This window comes from Trachurus japonicus, chromosome 15 (genome assembly GCF_045865225.1).
Source record: "Trachurus japonicus isolate A0001 chromosome 15, Traja_1.0".
In the NCBI taxonomy this organism is placed as follows: Eukaryota; Metazoa; Chordata; class Actinopteri; order Carangiformes; family Carangidae; genus Trachurus; species Trachurus japonicus.
The window spans coordinates 26,975,950-26,996,403 of record NC_140921.1 but is presented as its reverse complement, the minus strand read 5'-3'; the positions used below and the strand labels follow the sequence as shown (position 1 = coordinate 26,996,403).

The following is a 20,454-nucleotide window of genomic DNA, read 5'->3' as shown; positions in this document are numbered from 1 at the left end:
ATCTTACCAGTGGAATTCCCTTTTAATAGTTGGTCTGATCATTAGAACTGATACAAACCACTTCAAACATCAGAATCTCAGCCAACTACAGTAAGGCATGTTCTTTTATTTACTGGCATTGCTTAGATTAAGCCTGGGGGCAATCCAGATTTGTTTATTGTAGCCAATCAGGTTCAAGGAATGCAATACATCAACTGTGTCCATGGAAACCACGGGGAGACATGAACAAATACATTGCCGTAAGCTGTTTCTGTAAAGTCATAAATACTTTCTTACTTTTCATCACCTCCTCATCTTCCATACTGTCAGACTTCCCTCAATCAACTGCACTGTCATTGTTCAAACAAATATTATTGGATCTGTTCATCTTTATCTATCATTTTGTATGTAAATTGCTTTTTTATGCAATGTATTATCATGTTTTCCTGACTCTGAAGACAACCATTGTTGTTTTTACATAGGAGAGGTATTTTCATAAGCTTTCTTTGGCTTCCACCTCTGCTGCACAATGTTTAACTTCACTGTTTTCATTGTTTTACTAACTAAACTCAATTATTACTGCATCACTGTTTTTTATTAGGGCCCCAGCACGTCAAAGGGTGCAGGGACCCTGTTGTAGTTCAGATGTACAGGTCCATCTCAATAAAGTAGAACATGATGGAGGTCAGCAGTCTTCTCCATGACAGTGGAGCTACTGAACCAGGCTCAGGAAACCTCTGCAGGTGTTAATGAGTTCATTACAGTGACACCGTTAGGTTACAATAGTTAACTTATTCTAATTTGGTGAGATACCAATGTCTGGGTTTTCATTAAACGTAAGACATAATCATTACAATTAAAATAAAGACATGAAATGGATATAAATAATATATGAGTTTCAGTATTTGAATTAAACAATTTAAACAAATCAACCTTTCCATGATGTGCAATTTAATGAGCAGGCCTTCACAGCTCAGAGCACACCACTTAAAAGCAGCCGCCAGACTCTGCACTCAGCCCTTTATAATATAGGACTGTTCTTTCCCTGTCACTTTTAATAGTTGTTAGTCCCCTTTTTACATCATCACATAATATCCAGTATATTCCGGCTGATGCAATACTCTATTTCTATTTCATTTACAAGTACAAGTAGATCTGAAGAATTGGAAGAAGAGAGTGAGGACCTGCTGGGGCCGATAAATTACATGATGTTTTCATTGGCCATTAGGTGGCGCTCCGCGGGCAAGCAAATACAGTGATGGGCTGTTTTCGAAACCGCAGGCATACTACCATATTGCCTACTACATACTATGTACTGAATGTGGGATTCAATATGCTACTTCAGCAGACCGACACAGTCCACATCGCAGTATGCAGTATACAAGTTTTCAAGAATGCATTTCGCGGCAACCAGCAGTGGTAGCTGTAAAACAGGGGAAAAGCAGTTTTATTTTATTTAGTGCTGTCACTTTATTAAGTTTTAATATTTTTTCATGCGAGAAAGTAACTGTTAAGATCCCAAATATACGGCCAGTTTATCCAAATGACGGCTGTTTAGAAGTTTGCTCTGATGTTTTTCGGAGAAGTGAAGCTCTGCAACGACCCCATCTTCACAGAGGCAGTAGCCGCTCTGAAGAGCTGGTCAGCCGGCCAACCTTCATCGTCATCACGGGGGGAGAACAGGATCGCTAATTAACTTACCCGCAGGTTTTTAGAGCTTTACCACCGGCTGGTTAAATTATCTTTAGGAGATAAATGTTGATTTAATTGATGAAATCTTACAATTGTGGCAGTAGCATTAGTTTGTTTGAATGAAAAGTGAAGCTTCCTGTGTATATTGGACAGAAGAGCAACGCTACCTCGGAGCTCTGTATGTACAGAAATCACCACATTTACAAAAATAAATAAATATTTTACAATGAACACATCAGTCTGCATTAAGTTTTACTTTATTAAGCTACTGTATATAACATGGTTACGGTACACGGCATAAATAATAGACGTCAAGGGCGCATTGCATTGTGGGATACAGTACACAATGTAGACTGGTCAGATGCATACTGGAGATATCTTCCGAATCAGTACGACATCCGGGAATTTTTCGCATACTGTAGATTTTGCTTTTGTTTGCATACTGCATACTGCATTTTGGCCAAATCAGTACATACTAGCAGTATAGTATGCGGTTTCGAATACAGCCATGTGTTCAAGAGTGGAGTCACACCACCACGGGTGTTTTAGAACACTTCCAAGGAGCGCTAATGAGGCGTTTTGGTTAAAGTATGAGAATAAGAATTGGGCCAAGTTGCAAGTCAGAATGGCTGACTTCCTGTTTGTTTTAGACAATGGCTGCCAGAGGCCTTTTGGTGCGTCTGGACAGGTTCTATGTTGCTGTCTGGCAGTGACCAGGAACCCTATAGTATAGTCACTAACTCCATATGAGCTTCTAGTCTTATGTCATATTCAATCGGTAAAATGTTAATTGAGTTTTATGATGAATGAGGCAATCAATTATTGTTATCATTTGACTGCAGATGCACTACAAGAAGTGTGAGTGAGCAATAGGATAAGATAAGATTTATGTGTCACATACACAGTTATACATAATACAATGTGCAGTGAAATGTTTTATTGTACCTGCTTCCGTAAATAATAAAATAAAAAGATACAGTGTAAAATAAGAATATAATGTGAAAATAGCACATATAGTGGGTTTACATGATTGCAGTTGGAATTAGAAGTTTAAATGTTTTAATAACTTGAGTTACCAACCACCCAATCATCTGAATATCATGTTTTTACATTACAACTATATTGTTATGTCTGTGTCAGATTAGATTGTGACAGACAGAATTCTTGCATGAGGCTTGAGGCTAAATAGAATATCACCTGAGTGTGTGTGAATGTGTGTGTGTGTGTTCAGGGTGAGTCTGGAATATTTTCTGTCACAACCAATGGACCATTGCTTCCTGGGAATGGTAAATAAGACTGTGTGTTTTTCTCAGCAGTGTTTGAGTTGCCGTTTATTTACTTGGTTTACATACTGGTCTCAAGTCAGCTAATCCCCAACCACTACTGCACAGTGCTCGGAGGAGGAGCAGCAGAGGAGAGGCTGCTCAGAGCAAAACATACTGAAAAAATATACTTCAAAAAATATTATCTAACTTGTATATGAAAATGAAATAGCTGAGATAATCCTAAACATGAAGCCTGATAAAATGTCCTTCTATCCCCATAGTGAAATGCTCCTGTACTTACATTTACACTTGAACAAAACTGTTTTTGTACATTCCTCCAATAAGTGCAATATTATGAATGAAGTGTAGAACAATTTCATATAGAGGTCTACATTGAGTCTTTGGGCCGTCCAGTCATGTTAATGTGCCAATTATGTCCTGCACACATCTCCAGAACAGAACACAATCAGTTTGGAGAACACCTTTCTGAGTGTTTTCTGCCAGGTGCTGCCACATTTTTCTTTCTTTGACAGCATTGTATCAACTTCTATGCAGAATGTGATACTGGTGAAGTGTTTAAGGGGAAAGCATTTCAGTGTTAGAGAGAATTCACCTCACATAACAGAGGATGGTATCTAGCTAGTGTTAGCTCTCTTTCCTGCAAATGTTGTGAATGAATCACCAATAAAAATCAGAAAGGTGTTTCAACATGGAAAATGAGACTTGATCATTAGAGCCCTGGATCAACCTATAACTAGTTCTCAAGTGAGTCACCGGCTGCAAGCTTTGTTTACGACACTGTGCAGAAAAGGGGAGAGAGTGTGATATCTGTTTATCGTTTTGCTTTTCCTTATGGAAGCTAAGTCTGGAGGCCGAAAACACTATTTTTTGGAAACAGGTTTTTTTGTGTAGACAACTAAACCAATGATGTCATAGCCCCGACCTCTCTAACATGTAACCTGAGCCACACCTCTAGACATCACACAACAATAACAACAACGGCGGACTACTGTCAGATCCCTCCATTACTGCACTGAAACGCAGTCATTACATTGTCATATTTGGACTGGAACGAACACTGGTTTGAGTCATTTTCAGTGGTTGTTTGTGTACGCTGACTTTTCTTCAAACTTTGCTCCCGTTTTTTTTCTTTCTTTTTTTTTCTTTTTTTTAAAGTATATTTTGGGGCATTTTATTGCCTTTAATCGATAGCACAGTAGAGAGAAAGACAGGATATGGGGAGGCAGAGAGGGGGAATGACATGCAGGAAAGGGCTGCCCGATGCGTTATTCGAACCAGGGCCACCTGCAGTAAGGACTGTAGCCTCAACATGGGGCGGCAGCTCTGCCAAGTGAACTAAATGCCACCCCAACTATGCTCCTGTTTTAACAAAAAACTTCTTTTTTACAACAAACAAGAAAAAGATTGTTTTGGGAAAGCTTGGTTTCTGTGTGGACAAGGCCTGAGAGTGACACTGGCAATACTGAAGACACAATCAGCTCCATGGCACCTGTCAAAGACATGATCAGGTGCAAGGATGAGCAGTACACAGTCTCAATGACCGTCCCCTTCAAACTTCAAAGGCTCTTTAAAGCATATGATGAAGACAAGGCCTTTAACACTCAGCTGACATAATACACACCATGATACACACCATGGTACACACCCTGCAGCTGCTCTAGACTTTCACTTCAAAACTTCACTTTATTCTCTCAGCATCACGCTCACTTTGGAGTATTTACTTTATTTATGTTAAAGGGATAGTTCAACATTTTGGCAAATTGGCCCATTGCCATAATCCCTATAGTCATAGCAGTAGGTTTGTTACCTTTATTTGTCAGTGCAAGCTATTTTTAGAACGGCAGAGCAGAGCCGCGAGCTGCTCAGAGCTACGCTACAGAGGCTCATGGGATTTCTTGGTTTCCCTCATCAAACTCATCAAATACACAATCCAACAACTCCAAAACGCTCTGGTGGACAAGTTGTGACCTGCACATATGAAATAATAACGGAACGTTATAAGACAAGAGTTGTTTTTGGGGTAAATTCATGCAAAACTGCTGATGTGCGTTCCTGTCGAGGACAGTTTTTCAGCAAGCAGTCTCTGCATTTGACTCGAAAATGGGTCTGTCTGTTCCGTTATTATCTCATCGCGTGGTGAATGTGCAGGTCACAACTTCTCCAGCAGAGTGCTTTGGAGTTATTGGATTGTGTATTTGATGAGTTTAATGAGGGAAAGCAAGAAATCCCATTAGCCTCTGTAGCTTCTGAGCAGCTCACGGCTCTGCTCCGCCGTTCTAAAAACAGCTTGCACCGACAATTAAAGGTAACAAACCTACTCGACTATAGGGGTTATGGCAATGGGCCAATTTGCCAAAATCCCTTCAAGGGGTTAAATGTGCATTGTGTAGCCAATATAATGCACATATAACTACATCACATAGGAAACAGATACTATGTATTGCGCTGAATGAAAAAGTAAACACAATCTGATAAGTCTATAATGAATTTGTTTTCCTTCCTTTCCTTACAAAACTACTCATGGATTATTGATTAGATTTATTTTTGTTTATATTCCACCGAGTGTTTCCATATTAGTTATCCCAGAGTGTGACAGCCTGTGGAACTTCATATGTTCTGAATCAGCTTCAGAAGACAGCTGCTAACCTCTGGAGTTGGTCAAAACTCAGAGCATCAGGCGATCACTTATCAGTCAAATGTAAACCTGCTGCAGCCTGCGGTAGACTAATGCAGGGGCTGCTCTCACAGCAGGAAGAGAAGAAAAGTGACATTTTTACCAAAAAAGCTCACAAGTCAAAACAAACACAGGATATCAAGACAACGTTTGTCAGATAGGATGAATTTCAAATTTCATTTCCGACTCGACCTTCTTCAATTTGCTTAACAACAAAATAGCAACCGCACACTCAAAGTGGCTTTTAAATGAAAATATTTTGCACAGTATGTTTGTTTCACAAGAAAACCAGACCTGTGACAAGAAAAAAACCTCCTGGTTACGTCACTAAACTATCAGTGTCTCTTTCTCTTCTCTGTGCCTGTGACTTTCAGACAGTGAAAGCAGCTTGACTTGTAGCTGCCTCACTTCCCTCGCCCCAGTGGAAAGAGTTGCGGTTAGTCAGAGGTTCCTATGCAGATGAAAAGATATGAAACATGACTGAGCTCAAGCTCTGCATGGCTGAAAAAAAACAGTGCATGAAACAGGTTGAAAGTGAGGTGAGTGGCATTAGTCTGCAAGATAAACTGAATGGGCTGATTAAAAAGGAAAAGACAGAATTAAAGCAGCAGTTTTAAAGCATGCATTGAAGCTTAATAAGCAGCATGCTGCAGAGGCCTCAGCTGGATGATTGAGATTCTCCTTTCAGAGAGGATGTTGCAACCACATGTTTTCATCTTGATCATTTTCTACACAACTTCCAACTAAAAAGATGATTAGGTGAAGTAGCCTGAAGGGTTTGTTTTGGTCACAGTCCCATGACAGCACTTGAAGCTGTATGGTAAGCTCTACTATGTCAACAGCACATCATGTACTACGCTACTGAAGACGGATGATGGGGAAAATTATGATTATGATTCTTCTTCAGTCGTGAATGCAAAAGGGTGAAACATGGTGTCAACGATGTAAACACAACCTTTTCAATCGAGACGACTTATGAGGTGACGTGTTTTAGCAGTAATCAACAAACATGGTTTGCGTCAGCGCATTAAAAGACATTACGATACAAACTGCAGCCAAGAGCCGAGACGTCACTCCGTCCTGCCTCTTCATAACACATTACTGCACGTGCATCACTCCAGCACTTACAGCATGGGGATGACCTACATTGTGAGGCTGAACAGTAACATGTTAGTTGCTGTGTGTGTGTGTGTGATGCTGGACTTACCTGGTAAAACTCCCTCAGCCAGGTTTTCTGTAGATTGTCAGGCTGCAGGAGAAAAGAGAAGAAAAAACAGGAAAAATCTGTGAGTGACTTCATCAATATTTCCTGACAGTATCACAAACCCAGTGCGTGTTTTAACTTGATCGAATAAATACACAACTCTCACTTTGTCTGATAGTGCCAGTTGGAGGGAAACATACCAAAGTGACATCTGGACAGCCACTCTGATATCTGACTCATTTCTTGTAAAACTTATCTTGATCTACACAAAACATCTTGGTATTGGAGTAATAGAACGAATCGCCTTGTTGTTTACAACTACTTCTGGGTAGAAAACCAGCATGAGAACAATAGTGACGGATGAGAGTTTCGCTTTAGCCTACGTATATACACATCTACTTTTTCATGTCACTATATCGCCGTTTAGACTAATCTGATGTTTGTTAAGTTTATAAAACCAATGATTAGACAAACATTACTATTTATGTGTGCACATTTTTGGAATTAGTCATGGTTATCATAGATTAGCCGGGCTAACAGTTAGCTGTTTAACTTTAATAGCTCAGTGACTCATGAAAAAATATTTTTTCCAGTGGATATCTTAGTTACAACATGACTGAGCTAACTGGAGTAGCCTAGTTTCATGTTGTGTCTAACAGTTGACGTCCTGATGTTAGCTTTGCTGCTGCCGTTAGCGTTGCTACCGCCGTTAGCTGTCCCTGTCAGCTGCAGCCACTGATGCTTTCTGGACACTGTGATTCCCCCAAACTGAATAAATACCACACATAGCAACACAAAACACACACACACACACACATTAATGTTTCTTCAATCACTTCAGATTTGTCTAAACTGTGATAGGGCGTGAAAAATATGGTATATATTATAGCTAAACTCTCGTTCGTTACTACTGTTCTCATTCAAATTACGTGCTGGTTCTCTACCCGGAAGAAGCTGTAAACAACAAGGTGATTCGGTCTATAGACTGATGGGGTGTTTATACAAGTTTTATCTACACTGTAAATATAACCATGTGTTGCCTCTCCCCCGTTACAATATCCCATACTCAACTTCTCCATTTGCCATCTCTGTTTTCCTCTCACCTGCTTTTACTCTGCCTGTATCCATTCTTCTCTCTCTCTCTCACTCTCTCTCTCTCTCTCTCTCTCTCTCTCTCTCTGATTCTTTCCATCTCTCTCTCTGTTCGTCTCTTCTCTCTCCTCCACTTTAAAAGGCTATTCCCAGATCTGGACTTCATTTGGTTTGCTCTGTGGAAACAGGGCCATGGGCAGTCTACCATTTAAGGAGAGATCTCCTTATGTCGATAACTAGGTCTGGTGAACAGGTCCGTGTGTGTGTGTGTGTGTGTGTGTGTGTGTCCTAACAAGACAAGTCTATAATAAGAATACACAAGGGATCAGCAGGCTCCGTTGGTATCTGTAACAAAGCCCAAGTATATTACAGACGTGGATGCAGTTCCCGTGGATGGCATCGGGGCACGGAGCGCACACCAAATACCTGATCACCACGACAACCCTATCTGAAAACATTCCTATTGTTGTTTTTACTCTGAAATCCTGTCTTTACATGGAAATCTCTGCGAATGGCTGGATTTGAATCACTTCTACTGTCAAACACTAACAGATGAGTCCAAGCTCTGATGTTCATGTTTCTTAAAGCAACAGTTCCACATTATGGGATGTATGCTGTTTGCTTTTTTGGATATTGATTTGAGAAGATGGATGCTGGGGTGCAGTGGCGCAGCTAGCCTTCCCTCCCCCACGTTTCAAATTCCTCTAAATTCACTCCTGTAATCTGTGTAGCCTACAATCTGTACACTGTAAAACAGCAATCTGTGGTTTTAGGGAGGCTACAAACCATTTCTATATATATGATATCTGTACCACTTTGACCATCAGAAGACTCTTGACATTAACACACCCACAATCTACAAACAAGCACAGGTGTTAAACAGTGGAGGTTTAGAGGTGCATGTAGCATCGAGGCTAGTGGTTTCCTACACTTCCGGTCCCTACGCTTTAGGTGAAACAGGTTGCTGGGCTCCGGCTCAGTTGTTCATGCACAGTCATGAATGAGTAATATCAATCTCAACCATAAGTTTCAGAGAGAAGTGTACTTCCCAACATGCTGAACTATTTTTACTTTAAAGAAACATCCATCCATCCATCCGTTGTTTATACAGCTTATCTATGTAGGATCACAGGGGGGGGCTGGGGCCAATCCCAGCTGACATGGGGCGAGGGCGTGGTGCACCAGTCTACAGTGAGGGAAATAGCAGAGTTATAAAATAACGAGTAATCAAAAAAGTCACTGTTTCCCCGCTGTTACCGTTACTGACAATAAAAGGTAACACTTTATAATAAGTAGACACTATTAAGCATTAGTTAAGCATTAAATACTCAATTCACCATTTATAACACATGAATAAATAAAGAATTCAGTATTTATTAATGCTGAACTAATGCTTAATAGTGTGTACTTATTATAAAGTGTTACCCAATAAAATGCAACGTTACTTGACTCAAGAAGACCCGACATAAAATAATACATCCGTTAAGTGTTTGTTATATACACTTTTTTTTTCAGCCCATCAACTGGTCGGAAAAAAGCTGTTTATCAAGAACTAACCAACTCAAAGCGCTCATCGTAGGAATACTGAGTGAGTTGGTTAGTTCCAGATAAATGGGGGTTAGACGGGCTAAGTAATTTCACAAATTTTGCTCTTTTTTTTTTAAACTCAATAGTTACTTTTCCTGGTAATAAGTTACTTTTATAATGTAGCAATTCAGTTCCTGACTCAGTTTTTTTTGAGGGGGGGGGTAACTAGTAACTTTAACTAATTACTTTTTAAAAGTAACGTGCCCCACACTGCTAGTCTATCACAAGGCATACATATAGAGACAAACACACACACACACACACACACATACACACATACTGTACACCAGAACCCACGCAGGCACATCAGTTTAAATGTGTTTTAGAGAAATGTGTTACCGGGGTATAAGTCATTCCTCTAATGCATGAGCTAAAAATAGTGCACCTGCAGTTTGCACAGCTGTGACTCCAACATACTCACAGTTTCATAAATGTGGTCAAAAGTTTATGTCTGATGTACATTGACATTTTCAGGGGCATCTTAATGTGAGACCCAGTGTGTGTGTGTGTGTGTGTGTATGTGAGAGAGAGCACAGCATCGTCCCGGCCTCAGCTCGATCAGACAGAGCATAGGTCTATATAAGGACATAAGCACTGGACGTTGTCATTAGTCACATGGATGAAGGAAGAGAAAAAGCGAGTGAGACGGAGACAGAGACATTAAGGAACAGAAAGCTTCATGGTACAAAGTTGCCACCTGATCATTGTGGTGAAAAACACACACACCCACACACACGCAAGTTCACACGTACAGCAGGTCAGACAGATAAGTCCCTGCTGCTTCACTGTCAGACCTAATTTTACGTCGTTGCCAGCGTACGTACACAGTGCGTTGCGTGTGAGTTAGTGGAAGCAATACCACATTAAAAAGACGCCTGTGTGTGTGCGTGAAGTTTAGACCCTGAACCATGTGAACATTGGATTCTTCTGATGGTACCATTCAGTAACCTGACAGCCCTTGACAAATCATTCAGATATTTTTAGCTCTTTTCCTTTGGTGGTTTCTCCCAGGATCACTGTTAGCCACGCTCACTGCTATTTCGCACACACACACACACACACAGCGCTGAGGCTGCAGGAGCAATGAATTCAATCTCTCAAAAATCACCTGCAAGTAGTACCTGCGGTCTTTGCAGAAAAAAAGGGGGGGATGACCATGGTAATGCGGCAATAAAACCATACTGTGGACAGTTTTATGAACAAGTCTTAAAGCAATGTTTCTCAACCTCTGGGTCGAGACCCCACGTGAGGTCGCCTGGAATTCAAATGGGGTCGCCTGAAATGTCTAGTAATTGATTAAAAAAAAAATTACTGATAAAAATATTTTTAACTAATTATTATTCTTTTTAAAATTATGATTATGATTTAAAACACCACACACAATCTTAAACAACTGTATACTTTCACTTCACTATACTTTCACTTTCAAATAAAATGCAGTGATGTGATGTTAAAATGGGGTCACGAGCCAAAAAAGGGCTGGGAACCACTGTCTTAAAGTATCTCATCTGGAGAATTCATGTCCTAGATCAAGCTGACATGGAGCAGTGAGTGGAAAGAAAACAGCCACGGCAGCTTGGTCATCCAGGGCTTTTCTAGAGCGCTCAGATTTAGGCTGACCCGGCTCTGATGCGCAGCGGAGACGCGTGATGATTCCGGGGGACCAGATGTTGGCCCTGCCTGGCCGGATCCCAGGGGGGGCCCGTGGAGGCCTGAACCCTGGAGAGAAAGTGGGCTAATAGTGGAAGGGAAGGGAGGATGAACCGAGGCTATATCTGTCACTGTGGCGCTCTGCCACCGGCCCCTAGCTTATCACAAGTTAATTGGCACTTAATTAGAAAGTGGAGCTATACTGCCGCAAAAGGTAAAAATAAACCCACTCACTCACTCACTCAGTTCTCTCCACCTCCTCCGTCCTCAAACCTCTGTTTCCTCAGTCGATGGCCTACTTCTCAGACAGAACAGGAAGCTCAACTAAGAGGTTACCGCTCATTAGTGTCCTTGTGTTTCTGATGAGTACGACACAAAGCCTCAGTTATGTAAATTTACACCTGAATTGCATCGGTATTCTTTCTTTGACTTCCTTTGGAGGTATCATCACCGCTGGCTCAGGTTTTGAATTTAACAAATACCATGCAAAGGACCTTGGCCGCACTGCCTCGTTTATCACACTGAAATTCTACTGTGTCAATGACCTTGGACTGATTTTCAAAACATAATGGTTGCATTTTAATTGGTGTAAGTATTGTTCCCCAAATAGTGTAGGGAAGGGCAGGTATTTCCTGTTTCAGTTTTATTCTTTATACAAAGTAGCTTCTAGTCTATGGATATTCCCATTCATCCAGGTCATCGTTTCAGTTTGCCCAGAAAAGTAGCTTCTACTTGAGCATGTGATGAGCAACAGTTGTGAACTCTCTGAGATCTCATTGTTCCATTGGAGTCGATGGCTGAATGACACTGAATGACTACTGCCAACCAGCAGTCAGAATTGCAACACAGAAATGAACCACCGCCATGAAATAAATTGTTAATTAAAAATAGATACAGAGCTTTTGAAAAGCAATACAGTATTGCAAAAGGAAATATCAATATTACTTACACCCCCAGTGCGTTCCATTTACATTGGAAGTCAGAACTTGGAGCTCAGAATGATGTCACCTCCGAGTTGGGTGTTATTCAGTTAATAAAACCAATGTGAAACACTTGTTAAAAGGCAGTAGAAAATTAAAACAAAAACATGTAATGAGCCGTTAACCACTGCTAGCCATTGCTACCAAAACCATTTTGATAACAATGCTAGGCGGTTTTTAAACATACAAAAAGCGTTGCAAAATGTCCCGGGATAAGAACACAGTGCTATCATGCACATGGCTGACTTTAATGTGAGACAATTACAAGAGAAGGAAAATAAACAGCAAAATTGCAGGGTGTTCACCACTGTTTACGTGAGTAGCAGCCATCATTAATCATCGTGTCGGTGCTGGTTGCATTTGTCTGACTTTCAGAGTTGGAGATCTGACTTCAGGGGACATTCCAGATTAAAATTCCAACACGGCATTTAGAATTCCTGACTCCCAAGTACAACTGGAACGCACAACAATACCTGTTTCTATCCACCTTCTTCCGAACTCCACAAACAGAAGCGGGTTTTGCTCTTCCATTGGAATTTTATGTTTATGTTTCCATGGTTTGATTAGCTGTCAAAGTCGCATGGAAAACGCACGGACCTATTAACACTGGCTTTTAACTATGGATTTCACACCGTCCTCACAGCTGATACGCACTTTGTTTGTCTAATGAGCTTCTCTCACTGGGATCACGCTGCCGAACTGGCACACACTGTAAGTCCTCACAGAACTGTCCAAATGACTTTTTAAAACATCTGTACTGTGTATCCCCCTCAGGTTTTTGTCCATTTGTGTGATATCCATTGTTAAAAGCTGGCGTTAATAGATCCATGCATTTACCGCAACTATGACAGCTACTGAAACCATGGAAATGTATGCATTACAATTCCACTGGAAGAGCAAAACAGGCTTCCGTTTAAGGATTTTGGAAAAAGGTGGATATATGAGTAAAATCTGAACTGTATCTCTTCTATACCACCAGTTTCTTAAAAGATTAACAAAGTCAGCCACTCTACTCCTGCTTCTCCTGCTGACAGAACCAGTAAGATGACACGCTGGCCTGGGTAAAGCCGAGGTCACAACCTTGAGGCTGCCACTGGGTCTCAGAGGTCATGGCCTCCAGTCTTCTTCCCCTTGTGGCTCTTTACTGGGGAATTCTTCAGCGAACAGAGTAGAAACACGTCCCGGCCCAGCTCAGGATTGCAGCAGGCTGTTTGAACTGAGACTGTGGGGGGCATTACGTCAAGGCCGCTCCCGTCGAAGCCTCCTGTGGTGATTCTTCTGAGAACACATGGCCACCACATGAGGTTCCTCCCTCTTCCCCTACTTTTTCAACTAATCCTCACCCTGTTTTCTCTTAGCCTCCGGTTCAGCTACAATATTATTATTATTTTCACTGGGTTCTGCTGATCTCTAAGTTTGTCCGTTCTCTCCTCCCATTTTCCTTGATCCTTTTTCAGAAAACGTTCAGAGAAGTCTCCTTCACCCCCCACAAGTCTGCTCAGCTCCCGCTTTCTCAGACCACGACGACATGGGGCTGGAAAAATGCTGCTATAAAAAAATCTGCTCTGCAACGAGCCACCTCCATAATTGAAAAGAAGTGGAGTGGAGATGAGGAGACTTAAAAAAGCAACGGTTGCTTGGTTACACCTGACACTAATACCAGACAAACACAGGTCCAGCACAAAAACAGCTGCATGAGGCAGAACTTAGAAACCAAATAATGTAGTTGTGTCCTTCCATCTCCATCTGACAGAAAAGTAGAGCTGTCATTACAGCTCCCTAAAGGGATAGTTCAACATTTTGGTAAATTTGCCTATTGCCATAATCCCTATAGTCATAGCAGTAGGTTCATTGTTGGTGCATGTTGTTTTGAGATCAGCAGGGCAGAGACTTGAGCTGCTCAGTGAACACAATGGAGGTGAATGGTACAGGATCCCTGTCCCTCATCAAACTCATCAAATACATAGATGTTGTGACCTGCACATTCACCACGCTATGAAAAATTAACGTATAATTATGTAACATACAACACATGAAGTAAACACTCAGAACTACTTTCGCTTTTGAAATCACTCCGCCCAGCAGCCGTATCTGGAATGTAGTTCCGGCTACGCATTTGCCCCGAAAACAACTGTAATGTTACATGATTATCTCATAGCGTGGTGAATGTGCAGGTCACAACTTGTCCACCAGAGTGTTTTGGAGTTGTTGGATTGTGTATTTGATGAGTTTTAAGGGACAGGGAACCTGTACCGTTCACCTCCATTGTGTTAGCTGAGCAGCTTGCGTCTCTGCCCTGCTGATCTCAAAACAACATGCACCGATGATGAAAGGTAATGAACCTACTGCTATGACTATAGGGATTATGGCAATAGGAGAATTTGCCAAATTGTTGAACTGTCCCTTTAAGTTTCCCTGAATCATGTACAATGTACAAGTGTGAAAGGTGTGTTGGATGCTTTTTCAGGAATGCCTCACATGCTGGTTTCAATGATGTGGGCTGATGAGCAGCATTTCTGAATGGAAGCTGCTGAAGGTTGAGATCCACTGCCAATACTCATCTGCAGACCCTTCAAGCAGCATGTTTATTTACTATTTAACAAAGATGATACATCATCAGATTAAAGAGGCATGGCACCAGTGTTGTAAACGTTGCACCAAGTTGTGTCAGGTGCTACTTCCCCATATGAGCTTTGTCAAATCTGATAAAATTAATTTTAATGACGTCATTAGGGCTTAACTGAAATTCATCTGATGAGAAATGTTGAAAGATTTCAAACAGTGGGTATAGAGTTACATAAAGAAATACTAGCCTGTGTGAAATGTGGTGCGGGATGGAGTTGAACTCATATTATGGACTGGGAGTCAGTGCTTCAGTTGTTCTTCTTTAATCTGGAATAACCTTGTACAGATCTCCCACGGCTAATGATAAATTCTAAAATTCCATCAACAGTGGGTAAATCCCTGACCAAAAATACACATGTCTGTCACACAGTGTCCCCAAATGACTCTGATTTGACACAGTCATGTGATCCATTGTCCCTGACCAGGTCTACACCTACATAAATAGCTAGACTGTGTGTAGTCAGTGTAGAAACTCAAAGTCATAGTTGAAACTGTTGTGGACCGCACTGTAAAACCACTATTGTGCTTTTTAAGCTAAAGCTGCTGGAAAAACCACTAAATGTCACTGGATGGCATAATATTAGCACATCTATGACATGACATCAGCGTTTCATATTTGTGTTTTCATCCAGCTGAAGCTCTTTTTCTTCCTCTCTGTGATCACAGTAGAGAGAGACACATCCAAGCTGCGTCCAAACAAAAAAAAGACAAAGACTCAGAACAGAGTAAACTCATCCTTCATTACAAATTCAATACTGAGGACAGCAGCTCTAGACTTTTGGTATGTGTGGCCAAGCAGTAACCAGATACAGTGCAGGGCATGGTGACACAGTGGCATCATGCTCTGCATTCATCTCATAGTGTGTCTCATCTCCGACACTGTAATGATCTAAGACCAGAATGAGAACCAAATAGAAATGGCACTTTCAAACAAATACTCCACTGCTGTGATTTGAGCAGACCAGACCAAACCAGGAGTGATGGGAGGAAGTGAAGTGACCCCGATGTGCTCCAACTCCTGACCACCTCATTTGCTGTGCAAAATGAGAGCATAAATAAGTGACAGCTTTTACTCCCAGTAAGGCTTGGAATGGTTCCCCAGACAACCACAGCTCACAACATCTTCTCACTCTTTTGACTGTTCCAAACTCAGCTGATTTATGGGACCACTTCTTTTTAGAACAAGACTTCATTTTGTCATATTCAACACAAACAACCACATAAGAACTCCATTCTGTTCGATCCCATACCATATAATAATCTAGATGTAGTGCAGAGGCAGCGGCCATGCAACAGATGGTTTTCATGTCTAGAGCTGCAACAATTAATCAATTAATGGAACAATAATTAACTTAAGTAAACTATTTTGATAATTGAATAATCGGTTTGGGTAGTTTTTTAAGAAAAAAAGTCCAAATTCTCTGATTTCAGCTTCTTAAATGTGAATATTTCTGGTTTCTTTGTTCCTTTATGACAATAAACTGAGTCTCTCCTTGGTTTGTGAACAAAACAAGACATTTGAGGACGTCATCTTGTGGTTTGGGAAACACTGATTGACATTTTTCAACATTTTTTATTATTTTATGACCAAAAAACTAATCGATTAATCTTTTAAATAATCAACAGATTAATCGATAAAGAAAATAATCTTTAGTTGTAGCCCTATTCTTGTCAGAGCCTTGTCTTTTTTGCCAACCCTCATGGTACAGCTACTAATGCAAGGGCAGCTTACACAGTGTACGTGTGCGTGTGTTGACACACTGTTAGAAAGGAGGTTACTGGTTTCAGGGGAGCGGGCAACTGACTAAAAATACCCTGCTTAGATGGAGGCCATTGAGTGAGGGCGGGGATGTGAGGAAGGAGAGCAGCTGGAGAATCAGCAGGGGAATCAGTTGATTGGTCTTCAACAGGTTGCTGCCCATGTCACTTTCCCTAACAACCTTCCTCCGCAGCTGCTAAGAGGAGGCTCCGCGATGCCGAGGCGTGTCCCCTCAGTGTTTTATGTAACTTCACATCAAACAGGCTCATTATGGAATTAATTAGAGCAAACCCAGAGTGAGAAAACACCGAATTAAACCTGGGCTGGCTCCTGAGAGATGTCCTCATCCTGGCGGATGCAGCTGTGGAGGACGTGTGGAGGAGGACTGAGGCACTGGTGCGCTTCAGACTAAGTGACAGTCAGATGATGAAACACCTGAAAGCCCACTTGGGTTTTCAAGATCAGACTCGGGAGGGGGGCATTTTGACTATTCTTATAACTGTCAGACACAAACCGTGAAACCTCCACTTCATACATCTTCTTTGGTGACTTTTTCTCTGCAGAAACAGGTTCGACATCATGAGGGGAGACTGATAAACGGTGCACTGTCTACTCATTCAAACAAACTAACAATTATTGACATTATCGATTAATCTGTCGATTATGTTAATGATTAATCGATTAGTTGTTTGGTCAAAAAATGTTGAAAAAATGTTGAAAAATGTCAGTCAGTGTTTCCCAAACCACAAGATGACGTCCTCAAATGTCTTGTTTTGTCCACAAACCAAAGAGAGACTCAGTTTATTGTCATAAAGGAACAAAGAAACCAGAAATATTCACATTTAAGAAGCTGAAATCAGAGAATTTTGACTTTTTTTCTTTAAAAAAAAACTACTCAAACCAGTTGACGATTAATTGATTATTGATCAGTTCATCGATTCATTGTTGCGGCTCTACAAACAAGTATCATATCTGCCCATTCACACCATCCAGAAAATCCACAAAGTAAAGTGCTGAATTCTTTTGAGTTTCCATCTTGTGTGGGGATATTAGGATGTGGATCATGGAGACAGATGCTGGGGATAATCCCCCATCACCATAGAAGCAGAAACTGTTAAAGGATGGCAAGGGGCTGCAGACATGATTGAAATGTGTCATTTTTGATATGATGTCTTTTAATGTGATGCCATTGCCATGCATTTTTTACAGTGAGATTACAGTCTCCTTGTGACTCTGTGTGAGTCACTTTCTTCACATCTGTCATGATTCATCCACAAAGCTGTTTTTTCTCCACACTTTGTCACATTTTACTTTGTGCAATACAAAACGCTCTCACCTCTGGAGCGTAATAAAAAATTGTATAACTTGTCAATTCTGTTTTGTCTCCAGGCATCTTTATCTTTTATGATCAACCTGCTGCAGTGATGCTCAAGTGTCCTCCAGTGTGACTCCACTATGACATCAGAGCCACAACAGTGTGTGTATTAAGCAACTAACTCAACATTTACAGAAGAGACTGGTTTGAGTTTAGTCTCAGGTCAAAATCCCAGAATAAACATTTGGGGAAAAGGAGATCAGTGCCCCTCAGTCACACCTAACCATACCATGCCTCTGTTTACCCGAGCACAAAGATAAAGACTGGATGATGCCGCCTTGGGCTCTTATTCAAAAAACATCTAAGATAGTGTATAGATTCACAAAAGATTACGTATATTGTATTTAGTCATTTATCCATATTGACAACTAGACATGGACCAGGATGAGATTCTGACGCTATGATAACCTTGAGCAAAAATATCACGGTTTGACGGTATTGCAGCTAGAAATGTCTTTTGAAATGAAAAAAATGTTCCAATGGAACAAAGTCTTTTATTTTTACAACAGCATAACAACATATAGAACATCTGGATCATTAGTAAATGTCTATCGAGGTGGTGTCTGTGAAAAGTCACCGCGGTAACGCAGTGAAAAGGAATGGAGCGTTACAATGATGCTGCATTCACCTGCAGTCGGGCAGACGGCCGTCGGTAACAAACCAGATGTTTTTTAGTCACAGAAGTCGAGAGAAAGCCGGTAAAACGTGGGTCAGGTAAACAACACGTGTTTATATAGAGGCTTGTTTATGCCATTATTGTCGTCGGCTGTCGTCCGTCTGCCGTCTGCCCAATTTCACATGAATGCAGCATGAAAAATACGATTGAGTTGCTTGCGATATACAACCGCAACGCTAGATGGGAGTAATTCCTACACAATGTACCTTTAAGGGAGGCTATTTTTTGGAATCGGGCCCCAGAGTGGGTAAATCTCAAGATGTATCTTTTGTGAATCATCGGCATCGATCAAGTCGACATTTAGTTGATAATGTTTGTAGTTTGAATCCAGCGCACAGCTTCACGTCTTCTTCTCTGTTGGTGTGTGATAGTCTGTGCTGCAGCTGCAAACGACCTGAGGGAATTCTGACCTGCACTTTCTCTCTTTCATGAGAAATTAAAAAAAGAAAAAAAAACAGCACATACCACAGGAATGATATGACGGAAAATGTTTTTGAGGTTTTGAAACTGTGACTTCTTCATACCTTGAAACCGGTAATCGGCCCATGCATGCAATTTTTCGTTTCACAATACCGTATCCATATTTAAAAGCACTATATTGATTTTTTATTAACAACTGACATGCAAGGAGATCCAGCAGAGCACTGAGGATGCCTAGTAACAGTTTGCTGGGCATGTCAGGCTGGAAAGGAGACGAGTCTTCATGAGGTTCTTGACAACAGAGGGACGCCCCATCCTCATCATATGAAGAACCAACAACATAGAGGAGACATCACAACACTGTTTACTGTTGTTTCACTCACAAATGCTTTATGAGAAGTAACAAAACAAACTGTACACACACACACACACAGAATGGTACAGTAGCTGCAGTGTGAATGTAGTAATGAAGAAACAAAAAAGAAAAGAAAAAGAAAACTAGCATTCACACACACACACACACACACCCTCTTTTGGTGAGAAACTATGTTGCAATCAACTGGGATTTGTATAGATTAAGTGTCATCAGAAAACAGGAAATTACACCACTCAAAACACACCGCAACTGTGTGGTTCAAGAGCCTGAGACTGCAGCGCACAATGCGCCATTCAAGAGCTCACAGTCTCACACATCCTTGGATGGATGTGTACAGTGTCCGCGGAGGGAGATGCTGCATGTGCACTTAAGGCTCAGATGCTGCCGTGTAACACTGCAGCAGAACACACACCGAAGCCCTGGCCTATCAGGAACTCAAACAGTCCTGCTGATAAAATACATCACAAATGTCTTCACAGCAAACGATTCCCATCGAAGATTCAGAATGCACAGTCACCTTGGAAAAAAAAGCTCAGTATTGAAGGATTGTGTAATACACACTAGGTGTAGAGGGAGAACCAGCATTGCTACTATCTGAATAGTGTGAGCTCTCCCACTCACACCTCTGCCATGTTACTCAACAGACGGCAAACTCCCGATGACGATGCGATGCACACAGCCACTGCATTGCACTCTAATACCTCTTAGTGAGAACTCATAAACAGGAACCTCTAACACAAGATTATTTCCACTGAAAGAACAAACAAAACGCATGTGTGACTAAGCATTCTTGTGTGTGTCTCTAAGACTTACACAGAACTAGTCAGTGGTATTTACTTATAATTCAGTGGCTGGGTGGAGACGGGTGACGTCCTAATTCTATATGGTTTTGATTTAGGCCTAAAGGGACATTGTGTAACTTCTCCTGTTATCTATTCACGAAAATCGATTATTTTGTTCAAAAGTATCTTTTTCACTAATCAGTAATCATGCCCCCCATCAACAAACTGAAGTGTTCCTTTCAGCTCTGAATTTGCCGTTCATATCATTCATATCTACATGGAGCGGGTAAGCTCGGT

At 41.1% G+C, this 20,454-nt stretch overlaps 1 protein-coding gene across 2 annotated transcripts in view; it reads right to left on the bottom strand.

Moving 5' to 3' along the window:
* Positions 1-20,454, bottom strand: part of inpp5a (inositol polyphosphate-5-phosphatase A) — a 174,041-nt gene that overhangs the window by 118,234 nt on the left and 35,353 nt on the right. For both annotated transcript variants that reach the window (XM_085800826.1, XM_085800825.1), the window contains exon 2: positions 6,839-6,880. In XM_085800826.1, coding sequence (XP_085656952.1) covers positions 6,839-6,880 — 42 coding nt within the window. The remainder of the gene's footprint in view (positions 1-6,838; positions 6,881-20,454) is intronic.